This window comes from Bos javanicus, chromosome 4, assembly GCF_032452875.1.
Source record: "Bos javanicus breed banteng chromosome 4, ARS-OSU_banteng_1.0, whole genome shotgun sequence".
NCBI lineage: Eukaryota > Metazoa > Chordata > Mammalia > Artiodactyla > Bovidae > Bos > Bos javanicus.
This window is the reverse complement of record NC_083871.1, coordinates 12,510,022-12,526,642: the sequence shown is the minus strand read 5'-3', so window position 1 is coordinate 12,526,642 and position 16,621 is coordinate 12,510,022. Positions and strand designations below refer to the sequence as shown.

General features: G+C 37.4%; 1 protein-coding gene across 5 annotated transcripts in view; it reads right to left on the bottom strand.

Moving 5' to 3' along the window:
• Positions 1–7,612: 7,612 nt before the first annotated feature.
• CASD1 (CAS1 domain containing 1) overlaps positions 7,613–16,621 on the bottom strand; it is a 54,503-nt gene continuing 45,494 nt past the window's right edge. For 4 of the 5 annotated variants that reach the window (XM_061413485.1, XM_061413490.1, XM_061413489.1 and 1 more), the window contains 2 exons: positions 15,186–15,278; positions 7,613–9,055 (listed from right to left, as the gene is read on the bottom strand). In XM_061413485.1, the coding sequence (XP_061269469.1) occupies positions 8,789–9,055; positions 15,186–15,278 (360 nt within the window). In that variant the 3' untranslated portion in view covers positions 7,613–8,788. The remainder of the gene's footprint in view (positions 9,056–15,185; positions 15,279–16,621) is intronic. The other variant, XM_061413488.1, reaches the window with a different exon arrangement.

The window sequence follows — 16,621 nt, the reverse complement described above, 5'->3', positions numbered from 1 at the left end:
TTCTTTTTGCTTTGGCTCCATCCCTTCATTCTTTCTGGAGTTATTTTTCCACTGATCTCCAGTAGCATATTGGGCACCTACTGACCTGGGGAGTTTCTCTTTCAGTATCCTATCATTTTGCCTTTTCATACTGTTCATGGTGTTCTCAAGGCAAGAATATTGAAGTGGTTTGCCATTCCCTTCTCCAGTGGACCACATTCTGTCAGATCTCTCCACCATGACCCGCCCATCTTGGGTTGCCCCACGGGCATGGCTTGGTTTCACTGAGTTAGACAAGGCTGTGGTCCTAGTGTGATCAGATTGAGTAGTTTTCTGTGAGTATGGTTTCAGTGTGTTTGCCCTCTGATGCCCTCTTGCAATACCTACCATCTTACTTGGGTTTCTCTTACCTTGGGCATGGAGTATCTCTTCACGGCTGCTCCAGCAAAGCACAGCCATTGCTCCTTATCTTGGACGAGGGGTATCTCCTCACCTCCGCCCTTTCTGACCTTCAACATGGGATAGCTCCTCTAGGCCCTCCTGTGCCCGCGCAGCCACGGCTCCTTGGACATGGGGTGGTCACCCCTTGGCAAACATTCTGCACTGTCATCTTAAGGAGTCTACTTCCTCGGGAATGGCGGGGTTTTAGAAAAGGCAGAGGAACCAGAGATCAAATTGCCAACATCTGCTGGATCATGGAAAAAGCAAGAGAGTTCCAGAAAAACATCTATTTCTGCTTTATTGACTATGCCAAAGCCTTTGACTGTGTGGATCACAATAAACTGTGGAAAATTCTGAAAGAGATGGGAATACCAGACCACCTGATCTGCCTCTCGAGAAATTTGTATGCAGGTCAGGAAGCAACAGTTAGAACTGGACATGGAACAACAGACTGGTTCCAAATAGGAGGAGTTCGTCAAGGCTGTATATTGTCACCCTGTTTATTTAACTTATATGCAGAGTACATCATGAGAAACGCTGGACTGGAAGAAACACAAGCTGGAATCAAGATTGCCGGGAGAAATATCAATAACCTCAGATATGCAGATGACACCACCCTTATGGCAGAAAGTGAAGAGGAACTAAAAAGCCTCTTGATGAAAGTGAAAGTGGAGAGTGAAAAAGTTGGCTTAAAGCTCAACATTCAGAAAACGAAGATCATGGCATCTGGTCCCATCACCTCATGGGAAATAGATGGGGAAACAGTGGAAACAGTGTCAGACTTTATTTTTCTGGGCTCCAAAATCACTACAGATGGTGACTGCAGCCATGAAATTAAAAGACACTTACTCCTTGGAAGGAAAGTTATGACCAACCTAGATAGCATATTCAAAAGCAGAGACATTACTTTGGCAACAAAGGTTCGTCTAGTCAAGGCTATGGTTTTTCCTGTGGTCATGTATGGATGTGAGAGTTGGACTGTGAAGAAGGCTGAGCGCCGAAGAATTGATGCTTTTGAACTGTGGTGTTGGAGAAGACTCTTCAAAGTCCCTTGGACTGCAAGGAGATCCAACCAGTCCATTCTGAAGGAGCTCAGCCCTGGGATTTCTTTGGAAGGAATGATGCTAAAGCTGAAACTCCAGTACTCTGGCCACCTCATGCAAAGAGTTGACTCATTGGAAAAGACTCTGATGCCGGGAGGGATTGGGGGCAAGTGGAGAAGGGGATGACAGAGGATGAGATGGCTGGATGGCATCACTGACTCGATGGACGTGAGTCTCCGTGAACTCTTGGAATTGGTGATGGACAGGGAGACCTGGCGTGCTGCGATTCATGGGGTCGCAAAGAGTCGGACACGACTGAGCGACTGATCTGATCTGATCTGATCTGAAGACTGGTCTGGCTGGAACTCATATTAAGAGATAAACATGGAGAACTTTCACCATCAGCTAAGTTCTGGTTTATTATTTTGGCAGTGGAGATTAAAAAAATTAAATAATCCATCTGAGGTAGCTTCAGAATTAAGAAAAAATTCTTAATACTTTTATGATCCTTTTAAGCAATTTTCATTATTAAAAAATTCTCTCAAGGGACTTCCTTGGTGGTCCAGTGCTTAGGAATCCGTGAGCCAATTCAAGGGACTTGGGTTCAACACCTGGTCTGGGAAGATTTTGCATGCCGTGGAGCAACTAAGCCTGTGTGCCCCAACTACTGAGTCTGGGAGGCACAGTAAGAGAAGCCAACCATAATGAGAAGTCCACACACTGCAGGGAGAGTAGTCCCCACTCACCACAGCTAGAGAAAAGCCCCAGTGAAGCACTGAAGACCCAGCATAGCCAAAAAGAAAGAAAATTAAAAAACAGTTCTCTCAAATATCTTCTATGGAATAGGACCACTAGGTATTAGGGCGTGCATGCTAAGTCACTTCAGTCTTGTCCAACTCTTTGTGACCCTATGGACTGCAGCCCACCAGGAGCCTCTGTCCATGGGATTCTCCAAGCAAGAATGGGTTGCCATACCCTCCTCCAGGGGTCTCCCTGCACCTCCAGGGATCGAACCTGGACCCCCTGCATTGGTCAGTGGATACTTCACCACTAGTGTCACCTGGGAAGCCCAGGTATCAGTGAAGTAAATGATAATACAATCAGCTGAATTTTAAAATATGATTACTTTTAAGGATGAAGATTTTGCCTGCACATGACAACCACTTCCAGGCAAGCATTTCCTTTTAAAATGTTGATCTACTTCATTTTTATACTTTAGAATGGTATTTTAAAGTGTTTCACAAATAATTTTGTATAAAATTTTGTATAAAAATATATATTTTGTATAAAAAGTGAGAGTTTTAAAATTTGGATCCATTTTGTCTTTCTTCTTGAATGGCTGTTGCTAAAACTTCTAAAATATGTTGAAAAAAAGTGGCAGGGAATGGACATCCTTGTCTTGTTCCTGGTCTTAGAGGGAATGCTTTCAGCTTTTCACCACTGAGAATGATGCTAGCTTTGGGTTTGTTGTATATGGTCTTTATTATATTAAGTTCCCTTTATGCCCACTTTCTGGAGAGTTTTTATCATGAGTATTGAGTTTTGTCAAAGTTTTTTCTGCATCTATTGAGATGATCATATGGTTTTTATTCTTCAACTTGTTAATATGGTGTATCACACTGATTGATTTGCAGATATTGAAGAATCCTTGCATTCCTGGGGTAAATCCTACTTGATCATGGTGTATGTTCCTTTTAATGTGTTGGTGGATTTGGCTTGCTAGGATTTCGTTGAGGATTTTTGTCTATATGTTGATCAGTGATACTGGCCTGTAATTTTCTTTCTTTGGTGGTATCTTTGTTAAGTTTTGGTATCAGGGTGTTAATGCTTTTCTAAATGTTTCATACAATTCACCTGTGAAGCCATCTGGTCCTGGACTTTTGTTTGGAAGTATTTTTAATCACAGAAATTTAAATCTTATTTCTTAATCTATTAGATAATTTATACCTCATAATATATTCAACTCTACTCTTAGAAAATAGTCTCTTATACTACCTTATCAATCTAACTTTTAAGCAAGTTTTATCATTCTAATGTGTAGCATATAAGACACTAGAAGTGACTTCACTAAAATATCAGAATGGATTTAAAGATGCTTTTCAAGCATGAGTATTTAGAATTTTTGGTGTCAAAATCAATTCTGGAGGTAACTATCCAAGTTGTTTTAATCAAGAGAAGCTGTTGAGTCCCGTTTTGTAGGTCAAAATGACAGTGTATTAATGATTTAATACTGCTCAACAAAAAAAATTCCAATTTGGCTCTCAGGCTTACTAGATTGTCCTTCCCATTTTTATCCATCTGAAGCAGAAGAGGCATTCTCCTAGAAGTTCTATGTTCCTTGACAAACTGTCTTTTATTAAGTCTGTTTTATGAAGGTTCTACCCTAGGTCCTATGGTCTATTTCATAGGCTTAATAGTTTACACATGTATTGAATATTTTTTACAATCTAGTTAAAAAATATAATAATCAAGCATATATATGCTTATTGTTAAAGTTAATTTTACAATGCTTAAAAGCCTTCTAACATTTGAAATAATATTCACCCATTTAAAAAATTTTAACTGGCAACTTGTCTTACAAGGGAATGGTAGGATAGAAATGTTGTTTTATACCAGCACCTAGAGTAATAGGATTCATTTCATAGGTACAGTGAATGGTTTTATGTGAAGGCTCTGAATTTTTTTAATAATTTGTTTTTTTATTGAATGATAATTGCTTTACCGAATTTTGTTTTCTGTCAAACCTTAACATGAATCAGCCACAGGTATACATATATCCCCTCCTTTTGAATCTTCCTCCCATCCCACCCCTCTAGGTTGACACAGAGCTCCTGTTTGAGTTTCCTGAGCCACACAGCAAATTTCCATTGGCTATCTATTTTACATATGATAATGTAAGTTTCCATGTTACTCTTTCCATACATCTCACCCTCTCCTCCCCTCTCCCCACGTCCATAAGTCTATTCTCTGTTTCTCCATTGCTGTTCTGTAAATAAATTCTTCAGTACCATTTTTCTAGATTCCGTATATATGCATTAGAATACGATATTTCTCTTTCTGGCTTACTTCACTCTGTATAATAGGTTCTAGGTTCATCCACCTCATAAGAACTGACTCAAATGCGTTCCTTTTTATGGCTAATACTCCATTGTGTATATGTACCAGGACTTCTTTATCCATTCAACTGTTGATGGACATCTACGTTGCTTCCATGTTCTATTGTCAATAGTGCTGCAGTGAACAATGGGATACATGAGTCTTTTAAATTTTTGGTTTCTTCAGGGTATATGCCTAAGAGTGGGATGGGTCATATGGTGGTTTTATTCCTAGCTTTTAAAGGAATCTCCATACCATCTTCAATAGTGGCTATATCAATTTATATTCCCACCAACAGTGCAAGAGCAGTCCCTTTTCCCCACACCCTCTCCAGCATTTATTGCTTGTTGACTTTTTGATGATGGCCATTCTAACTGGTGTGAGGTGATATCTCATTGTAGTTTTGATTTGCATTTCTCTAATGAGTGATGTTGAGTGTCTTTTCATGTGTTTGTTAACCACCTGTATGTCTTCTTTGGAGAAATGTGTTTGTTTTTCTGATAGAGTTCTATGAGCTGCTTGTATATTTTGGAAATTAATCCTGTGTCAGTTGTTTCATTTGGTATCATTTTCTCCCATTCTGAGGGTTGTCTTTTCACCTCACTTATAGCTTCCTTTTCTGTGCAAAAGCTTTTAAGTTTAACCAGGTCCCACTTGTTTACTTTTGTTTCTATTTCTTTTACTCTAGGAGATGGGTCATAGAGGATCATGCTTTATGTTGAGTGTTCTGCCTATGTTTTCCTCTAAGAATTTTACAGTTTCTGGTCTTACATTTAGGTCTTTAATCCATTTTGAGTTTATCTTTGTGTTTGGTGTTAGGAAGTGTTCAAATTTTTTTTACATGTAGCTGTCCAGTTTTCCAGCACCATTTATTGAAGAGGCTTTCTCTGCCCCATTGTATATTCTTGCCTCCTTTGTAAGAAATAAGGTGCCCATAGGTGCATGAGTTTATTTCTTGGCTTTCTATCTTGTTCGATTGTTCTATGTTTCTGTTTCTGTGCCAGTACCATACTGTCTTCATGACTGTAGCTTTGTAGTGTGATCTAAAGTCAGGAAGCTTGATTCCTCCAGTTCCATTCTTCTTTCTGAAGACTGCTTTGGCTATTCGAGGTCTTTTGTGTTCCCGTATGAATTGTTAAATTTTTTGTTCTAGTTCTGTGAAAAATGTCATTGGTAGTCTGATAGGCATCACATTGAATCTGCAGATTGCATTTGGTAGTATAATCATTTTCACAATATTGATTCTTACTACCCAGGAACATGGGTTATCTCTCCATCTGTTTATGTTGTCTTTGATTTCTTTCATTCATGTCTTATAATTTTCTGTGTACAGTTTTTTCTCCTTAGGTAAGTTTATCCCTAGATATTTCTTTTTGTTGCAATGGTGAATGGGATTGATTCATTAATTTCTCTGATTTTTCATTGTTAGTATATAGAAATGCAAGTGATTTCTGTGTATTGATTTTGTATCCTGAAACTTTTCTAAATTCACTGATTAGCTCTAGTAATTTTCTGATACTGTCTTTCAGGCTTTCTATGTACAGAATCATGTCATCTGTAAACAGTGAGAGCTGTACTTCTTTTCCAATCTGGATTCCTTTTTTCTTCCCTGACTGCTTTAACTAGGACTTTCAGAACGATGTTGAATAATAGTGGGGAAGGTGGACACCCTTGTCTTGTCCCTGATCTTAGGGAAAATACTTTCAGTTTTTCACCATTGAGAATAATGTTTGCTGTAGGCTTATCACATATGGTCTTTACTATGTTGAGGTAGGGTCCTTCTATGCCCATGTTTTGAAGAGCTTTAATCATAAATGGGTGCTGAATTTTGTCAAAGGCTTTTTCTGCATATATTGAGATTATCACATGGTTTTTATCTTTCAATTTGTTAATATGGTGTATCACAAGGCTCTGAATTTACAAATGGGAAGGTTTGACAAAGGCAACAGGGGAAGACTTGGGTAGACTGAGTAAGACAAGTGCCTTCTGAGGCCAGAGGACAGATTTTTCAATGTGATGTAATTTATAGAAACTCTGAGTTTCAGAGAACCTGTGATTTTCTTTAAATTTTAGCATATCTAAATATTCTGTTAAACATCTTTCTCTGAAGAATGGTATGACTGAGTAATGCAGATAATCATTATGTGAGTCAATGCAGAAAAAAATATTAAAACATACCATACATAGATGCTAACATTGTGGCAACTTAGAGCACAACAACCTCTTATCTGTAAAGACTCATTAAAAAAATCAAATACAAATAGAATATTTTAATTACAAATGTAATATTATTTTAATTTTTATCTGTCACTGTGTTATTTTATATCTACATTAAATGAAAACTTGTGAAGAAGAAATACGGCTCACCAGTTAAGTTTTAGGCTTGAGTTCAAATAGGGAAGAAAACTTATATTCACTTGGGTATCACTATTAGAAGATATAAATGCTTCTAAAAAACAAATACTGGTCATCTTTTTTTTTCAGTTGTTTCATCAGGAAGAATCTTTCTCAGGTGATAAAACTTACAAGCTAAATTAAAATGCACTCTACTCATTGGCAAGCCACACTAGCAAGAATAATGTGATCAGAGTACTTGGAAGTTTTTGATTTATAACTATACTATTCTCTACTTATAAGCCTAAGCAGAGCAATGAATCATTACAATTGTCTATCTGGGAAATGTCAAAAGACTAAGTAAGGGCAGAAGAAGAGAGAAAAAGAGCACACATCTGTTTGAAAGGCACTCCTCAATTAATGGAAATATATCACTAGCACACAAATCCAGTGCTAAAGAAATACTCCAATTTTTTAAATCTTCAAGTAACATTACTAATAAAACAATGTTTTAACTCATGAGCAGAAAGGACAGATTATCCTCTAAAGCACTGATAACTAAATTATTCTTTAACTATTACTGTGACTTACCCATATATGCTGAGGTTAAAAAAGTAAATTTAAACTGAGGAAATGAATTAGACATTTGAACCAATCATTAATGGATCCAGCTTTTAAAAAAAACCACATAGTTTAATTGATACTTTACAATACAAAAATAAGCATCCACAGAATGTTTATTTACTGTTTAAATTATTCCATATTTTCATATACCATGAACAAAAAATATTTTACCCCATACACAGTAACAGCAAACAAGTGCAATTTTTAAAACATTAAAATCTGTAATCAAATCTGTACAACAGATAAATAAATTTATACCTCTACCAGTTAAGCCTATAACAGAACCAAAAACAAACACTGCCCAAGGTGACCAGTTTACTTAAAATTCTACTTATACATCTCAAATATACCTTGAATCTTTACTACACTGCACACATTTAGATTGATAAATATATATATTTTTTTAAAATAGGAGGGAGTAATAGGAAATACCAAAATGGTTATAAAGAGCTTCCAAACATTGGAAATAATATACAAAAACTAATTAGATTGGGGAAAGCGTATGTGATGAATCCACAGGGTAACTGGTATTACACTGGTGTAGCTCAAGGAAAGGAAACAGGTAAATGTTTGGACTGGAAAGAAAATTTGGCCTTTTTATAAAAAGCTACAATAGCATCAATGACAAAACCCTGTCATGGAGCATAGAACAACTCTGGGACAAAGTATACAAAGATTTTAGGCTTATATACCTGAAAACCACCGTTAGGAAGAAAAATCATATCAGGGAACATAATATCAGAACATGAACAATAAAAGACATACCGTTTGTCATTCCACATCATTGCACGTATAAGGAAACAACACTGCAATCTTTCTTGAGTAAGAAAGTTTTTGATGAAGTAGGAAGTTCCATGATGAATACAGGTGCATACAATTTTTATTACCATAAATTTAGTAAATATCAAAACACTCAGTGGTGTTACTAAGCTAATTAAATTATCTGTATTTTTTACTGGAAAGGTAATTATTTCCCTGCCTTCATATGTTAACTTAAAATCACTTATAAATGGAAATGTAGATCCAGTAGAAAAGACTTTTCACATGCAATCCTATATGATGCACTCTGCTTCAATTTTTTTCAGTATTTCACATTGTATATGTACATTTCCAAAATATACAACCACACATGTTCAACAGATGTCACTGAGCTATCTTCTTGCCACACACATTTTTATTTACATATACATTTACAATACATCTCCAGATAGATGCTGTTCTCCTCTAGGTAGGTTCAAAGTTAACCTGAAGAGTTTTAAGTTTTTAGAATCCTAATGTCTTGATTTATCTTGAATGGATGATAAGATGAGGAGTCCACAAAAAAATGCAGCTATACATGCCAATCTTTTCAACAGAGATGAGTTATCTTTAGGAATAATAATCTGTGCAAGATCATTAGTGATCTGAGAAATTTCATGTGCCACACAAACAAATATGAAAGTGCTGACAATAATGTTGAGCATAGGATTTCCAGGTATGAGGACCAAGATACCCCTTGTGTCTGCTGCCAGCCATATGTGATATTGGCAAATAAACAGCTGGAAGGAAAAATATTTCAAGTTAGGTATTTTCAGAAAGTCCATAAATGTATTATAGGTTTTCCTAATTAAAACATATGATAGCATAATTGTTTCACTACTGGCCTTGAAAAGTCTATTGTCAAAATGCCTACACCACAAAATGAACTACAGATTCAATGCAATACCTGTCAAGTTACCAATGCCATTTTTTTTTTGCAGATCTAGAACAACAACAACAAAAAATCTGAAAAATTGTATGGAAACACAAAAGACCCCAAACAGACACAGTAATCTTAAGAAAAATGGAACTGGGGAATCAGGCTCCCTGATTCCAGACTATACTACAAAGATACAATAATCAAAACAGCATGACACTGGCACAAAAATAAAATGGCAGTGGCACAAAAATAAAATGGCAGTGGCACAAAAACAGAAGTATGCATCCGTGGGACAAGACAGAAAGCCCAGAGGCAAACCCACACCCACTGTCACCTAACCTATGACAGAGGAGGCAAGAACTCATGATGGGGAGAAGAAAGCCTCTTCAGTAAGTGGTGCTAGGAGATCTGGACAGCTCCATGTAAAAGGATGAAATTAGAACACAAAAATGAACTCAAAATGGATTAAAGGCCTAAATGTAAGACCAGACACTATAAAGTTCTTGTAGGAAAACACCACAAAAACACTTTGACATAAACCACAGCAAGATCTTTTTCAATCCACCTCCTATAGTAATGAAAATAGAAACAAAAATAAACAAATATGACCTAATTAAACTTAAAAGCTGTTGCACAGCAAAGGAAACCATAAACAAAATGAAAAGACAACCTACAGAACTGGAGAAAATATTTGCAAATGAAGCAACTGATGAGGGATTAATCTCCAAAATATACAAACAGCTCATGCAGCTCAGTATCAAAAAGCAACCCAATCAAAACACAGGCAGAAGATCTAAACAGACATTTCTCCAAAAAAGATATACAGCTGGCTAAAAAACACATGAAAAGATGTTCAACATCACTAATTATTAGAGAAATGCAAATCAAAACTACCATGAGGTATCACCTCACAACAGTCAGAATGGCCATCATCAAAAAAATCTATAAACAATAAGTGCTGGAGAGAGTATGGAGAAAAGTGAGCTCCCCTACACTTGGTGGAAATGTGAACTGGGTACAGCCACTATGGAGGAAGCACGAAGGTTTCTTAAAAACTAAAATCAGAGCTGCCATATGATCCAGCAATCCCACTCCTGAGCATACATCCAGAGAAAACCACAATTTGAAAAGAGACATGCACGCCAATATTCAGCAGTATTTACAATAGCCAGGACATGGAAGCAACCGAAACGTTCAACAGAGGAATGGATACAGAAGATGTGGTACATATTTATAATGGAACATTACTCAGCCATATAAAAGAATGAAATAACACCATTTGCTGCAACATGGACGGACACAAGATGGATTGATACTGAGTGAAGGAAAAGGTCAAAGAACTTCATTATGTATAATGAACGTATATATAAAACGGAAACAGAGTTACAGATGTAGAAAACAAACTTGTGGTTACCAGCGGGTAAACAGGGTGTAGGGATAAACTGGAAGACTGCGACTGACATATATATGCTACTCTATATAAAACAGAAAACAAATAACTACTATACCATGGAACTCTACTCAGCACTCTATCTGACCTATGTGGGAAAAGAATCTGCTCTAGAAGAGTGTATACCTGATTCATTTTGCTGTATACCTGAAACTAACACAACATGGGAAATCAACTGTATTCCAATACAATTAAAAAAAATCCCACAAACAACTCAGTCAAAAATGGCAGAAGCTCTAATAGATGTTTCTCCAAAGAGGACATACAGAGGGCCAAAATGTATATGAGAAGATGTTGAACATCACTAATTACCAGAAAAATGCAAATCAAAACTACTCTAAGGCAGACCTGGGGAAAAGACTGGTGCTGAACGCATGGAGACAGCCTGAAGAGCTGGAGTGTGGTGTGGCTGCAACGGTTGGCGTCTGCAGAAGCGTGGGCTTGCCACAGACATGAAGGGCCATTGTTAAGTGGTGTGTGAAGGGTGGGCCTCCACAGCAGCCTCTTGCTCCATGTGCAGGCCCATGCCTTGCCTCCTCCGCCTCCAGGAGAGTGTGCCCCAGCTGCCACTGCTTCAGGAGACTCTGGTGTCAACCACCACCTCGGCAGGCCCCAGGAGCAGATGCCAGTGGGTTGCCCATATGCAGAAGCGGGGCTGAAACCACAGCTGAGCCCCAGGGGCCAAGCAACTTAGGAAGCAGGACTGAATTCTCTCCCCATGGCTGTGTGAGCCATGGAACACCTCCACTGGCAGCTTTGTAATTCAGCACCTGTGGGACATACAAATAGACAACAGGTGCTTCTGCCGCTGGGAGGGCTCTGACCTCAGCAGCTGTGGGCTCTGTGGGTACACGCGCATGAGGGCTGGGCTAGGCCAGGGTATGAGATGTCTCCACAGCTCCCCCTGGATTCAGAGGCGTGAGTACTGCGGTCCTGGGACCTGACTGGACCCAGATCCTGCACTGGTGGCCTTGTGAAGACAACACCCCAGGGACACCAGGGCCATGGCTGGCATTCCCATTACTGAGGCAGAGCCAAGGACAGTGCCAACAACAACGCATTCTGTGAGCCCTGACAAGTGAAAGGTGACACGACAGAGCACACTCACTGGTGAACAGCTCCTGCAAGGAAAACTCAGTGGCTCCTCTCCCGGCGGGAGAGCTCCAATCCCACCTGCCTCACACTGTAGCTCTGAAATGCAGCTCAGAAAAGCATCTGGGCGCCTCTACACCAACAACTAGGGAGCAGACCCTGCCCCTGATAGGGCAGTGACAACTACAGAGCCAGGAGGAGGCCCAGGTCAATATCCAGTGCAGGCTCTGGCCATCACGAGTCACACCTCCTATCAGAAGGATAACGACCAGTATAACTGAGCAAAGAGGTGGCAGGCTCCATACTAAAAAGAGCACTTGCACCAAAAAATACTAAACCCACGCAGACTACACAGGGATGCACCTACAGAAAAATAGACCTCTAAGACCATAGAGGATGACTGTTCCTCCTAAACTTAGACAGCAAGAGAAATATGCAAAATGAAGAAGCAGAGGAACCACTCCCAATTAAAAGTATGAAAAGAATTCCCCTGAAAGAACAAGCAATAAAAGAGCCCTCTTCAGTCTAACAGAAACTGAGTTTAAAAAGGAGACAGTGAAAATACTGAAGGAATGAAGAGAGGTTATGGACAGAAATGCAAATTATTGTAAAAAGCGACTAGAAACTATGAGGAGGAGCCAAGAAAAATTAGAAAACTCATTTGCATAACTGCTGCAATGAAGAGCAGAATGGATAATGCAGAAGAAAGAATAAGTGATCTAGAAGATAGAATAATGGAAATCACCCAATTAGAATAGTGGAGAGAAAGCCAAATGAAAAAAAAAAATGAAAGCAATGTAACAGACTTATAGGATAAGATAAAGCATGCTGATCCACAAGTAGGGATCCCAGAAGGAGCAGAGACAGAAAAGGGGATTGAAAATGTATTTGAAGAAATTATTGCTGAAAATTGCCCAAACCTAAAGAAGGAAGCAGAGATATCTCAGGTACAGGAAGTACACAGGGTCCCAAACAAGATGAACCCAAACAGACCTGTTTCAAGACATAATTAAAATGGCAAAAGTCAAAGAGAAGATTCTAAAGGCTTGTAACAGAAAAGCAGAGAATTAATGACAAGGGAACCCCTATAAGGTTATCAGGTAATTTCTCTACAGAAATGCTGCAGGTTAGAAGGGAGTGGCAAGGTATATTAAAAGTCTTGTAAGGCAAAATCCTGTAATGTAGGATACTTTACCCAGCAAGATTATAATTTAGAATAAAAGGAGAGAGAAATAATTTCTCAGATAAGCAAAAACTAAAAAAATACAGCAACATTAAACCTATCCTAAAGGAAATATTGAAAGGTCATCTCTAAATAGAAAAGAGGAATCTATAGGGAAGAAAAATATCACAATTGAAAAGTACATCTCTTAAATAAGCCAGTAGAAAGATTAAAAAAAATTTAAAAATTCTGTGAAAGCAATGATGACCACAATGGACAGCAACAGGCTGAACATGAAAATGTAAATAAGGACATTATAAAATGTGGGGGAGGAGAGTAAGAAAATATAGACTTTTTTTTTAGAAAGTGTGTGAGCCTATATGACTACCAGTCTAAACCAAATAGATATAGAAAGAAGTTAACATACTTGAAAACAGAGCAATAGCAAATCAAAACACAACAGATCATGAAAACCAAGAAGAGAACATAAGTATAATACAAAAGAAAACCATCAAACCACAAAAGGAAAAACAAAAAGAGACAAGAAATATAAAACCAACAAGAAGACAAGGTTTAAAATGGCAATAACTAACATATCTATCAATAATTACTTTAAATGTTAGTGGACTAAATGCTCCAATCAAAAGACACACAGTGGCAGACTGGATTAAAAAAACAAAAGCCTAAAATATGCTGCCTTCAGAAGACCCACTTTAGGGCAAAGGACACTTAAAGATTAAAAGGGAGGGGATGTAAAAAGATATTTCATGCAAACAGAAATGACTAGAGTCACAATACTCATATGAGAGAAGACAGACTTTAAAACAAAGGATATACAGAAAGATAAAGGAGGATACTGTATAATGATAAAAGGACCACTGCAAAGAGATGCTAACAAACATGAAGGGAGAAACTGACAGGAATACAATAATTAGAAGCCTTTAACACCCCAGGCACATCAATGGACAGATCTTTGAGAGAGAAAATCAATAAGGCAACAGAAATGCTAAATGATACAACAGAATAGTCCGACTTAAATGATACCTTCAGGACATTACACTCAAAAAAAAAAAACAAAACAGAATACACATTCAAGTGTCCATATGATTCAATAATTCCACTTTGGCATATAGCTGGAGAAAATGATAATTCAAAAATATCTAGTCTTCTTTGCAGTACTATTTACAATCACCAAGACACAGAAGCAACCTAAATGTCCATGGGCGGGTGAAAGGATAAAGAAGATGGGGGGGGTGTGTGTGTGTGTATATGGAACATCAGGCATAAAAAAGAATGAAATAATGCCATTTGCAGCAACATAGACAGACCTAGAAAATACTAAGTGAAGTAAGCCAGACAAAGACAAGTATCATATGATACCACTTATATGTAGAATCTTACAAACAAAACAAAACGAATGAACTTAATTCCAAGAACTTAATTCACAGATATAGAAAACAAACTTATGGTTAGTTACCAATGGGAAAATGGGGAGGTGATAAATTAGCAGGTTGGGATTAACACACTATTATATGTAAAATAGATAGCCAACAAGAACCTAATAAATAGCACTGGAACTATACTCAATATCTTGTAATAACTTATAAGGGAAGAGAATCTGAAAAAGAATGTGTAATTGAATCACACAGAAGTCTTTCCCATTTTAAAAACAACTTAATACATATTATAACTCTAAAATGTATCTTTTATGATTAAATGAATTCTACTATTTTAAAATGTTCTATTTCAATAATAAAACTCAGAATACACTGAATGTATTTCATACCTACTTTAAACTGATTTTGAGGATAAATTCATATTAGTTACTGCACACAAAATAATGAGTTTAAAAATTTTCCCCAAACTTTCAGTAAGAGTGAATTTTATTATGATAAGCATCAATAAACTAAATTCCAACAATATAATATTTAATTATGAATGAACAACAAATCAAAATCCTCTCAGCTTGATTTCATTTATGTCTATTTACAAATTTCATTTGCATCTATTTCATTTTTTTTCTCTTCCTATTTCTGCATCTTGGCTGTACTTGAAAGTTTAAGACAAAGTAAATATGTGAAAGTCATTTGTATCTAGCCATTTAAATAAGACTTTAAAAGCATTCTACAATACTGCTGTTGAAGTTCAAAGTTTCTTGCCTATAATTTCATAAACATAGCTTTGGTTTAAAAAAAAAATCAGTTACACACCTATATATACATTTATATACACAGCTCCATAAAACTCTGGGTAGTGTAAGACAGATCAAAATATTAATGCACCAACCTCTAATGAAATTTTTCCAAACCAAGCAAAAAATGAACTGTAAACTGAACGAGCATACCCAGGGATATTCCTTATTAGGATGAAGGCTAAAATCTAAAGAAAAAACACACAGGAAATATTAATAATCTGCTTATTAAAAGAATTTTGCTTTCTTTCAAGTGATAATTTTATTCTTCATGTTACTGAACTTAATACATACTGTTTTTTTTTCCTCAATAGATGAAGTATCTGCAGGTTATCTTTGATCTAGAGTCTACTCAAACTGGATTTCTGAGCAGGTGGTCTATATAGTGCAAACAAGGGCAGGTTTTATATGGCTGGACGGTTTTATTTTTTATGTATATGTTTTTATTTTATTTTATATTTTATAGAAAAAATATAAACTCATCTTGAGGACCTTTGTGTAGAAAAAAATGCTATATTTCTGTATCAAAATTAATAAAATTCCATGACATGATTTTGCTTCTTCTAAAAAGTATTCACTCTGTTGGGAGCTACCCACCCCCATCTTTTCGCTCTCTTCAAGGCTCCTTCTACTGACAGCAATGTAAATGTGGGAAAAAGTAACTAAGGAAAGATGAATATGTGGCATATAGTGGCCAGGAGTAAAAGTGATGTGGCTCAGCAGGGTTTATGTTAGCCTTATTCTATGTCCAGTCACTTTCTCCCTTAGCTACTCTTACATTGTTCTGTATTGGTGTCATGTTAGTGGAACAGCCCCCTTCCTTTCATGTTGCTATAGAAATGACATCAGATACAAAATACAAAGTGTTACTTGTAACCGTGACTTCTGCAGAAGTCCTGAAAATGCTATATTAATATAGTACAATTTTTAAAATGTCACTGTCAACTGTGTTTGGAGAGTTGCTCATATGCTTAGTTCTACTGACTGTACAGAGGTTTAAGATGGATGAAATAGTTTCTTCATTGAAGAGAACTTAAAACCTAAAAGAAGATCCTCCAGAAACCCTCCCTGTTCCTTTCTGTTGAACCACACAGTTTTTAGGCTTTGGCTTAGACATAACTTTGTCCAAGAACCCTGCTCTGATATCAAGATGGATTAGGAAGAAACCCCAAATGTTCTAAAGTACCCTGTAGTTAACCATCACCACACTAATCACAACGCCCTATGATTACCTGCAACCACAGGTATCTCTGTAAAATGCAAATGTGATTTGGGCTGCTGAGCAGCCTCTGCCCACCTCCCAGTCACTACACATACTTCTTTAGACTCTGGCTCTCTGAGTTCCAGCCCCAATGGCTTTCTTCAAGTTCCCTGAATGGGAATATACTCTTTTCTACCCACATGGCCTAAGTTCTCACTGCCTGCCTTCATTCCTCCAATCTTAGCTTAATTTTTCCACCCCTCTTTGGCTGTACCTTATGGCATTCAGAACTTCCCAGACCAGGGATCAAACTTGCACCCCCTGCAGTGG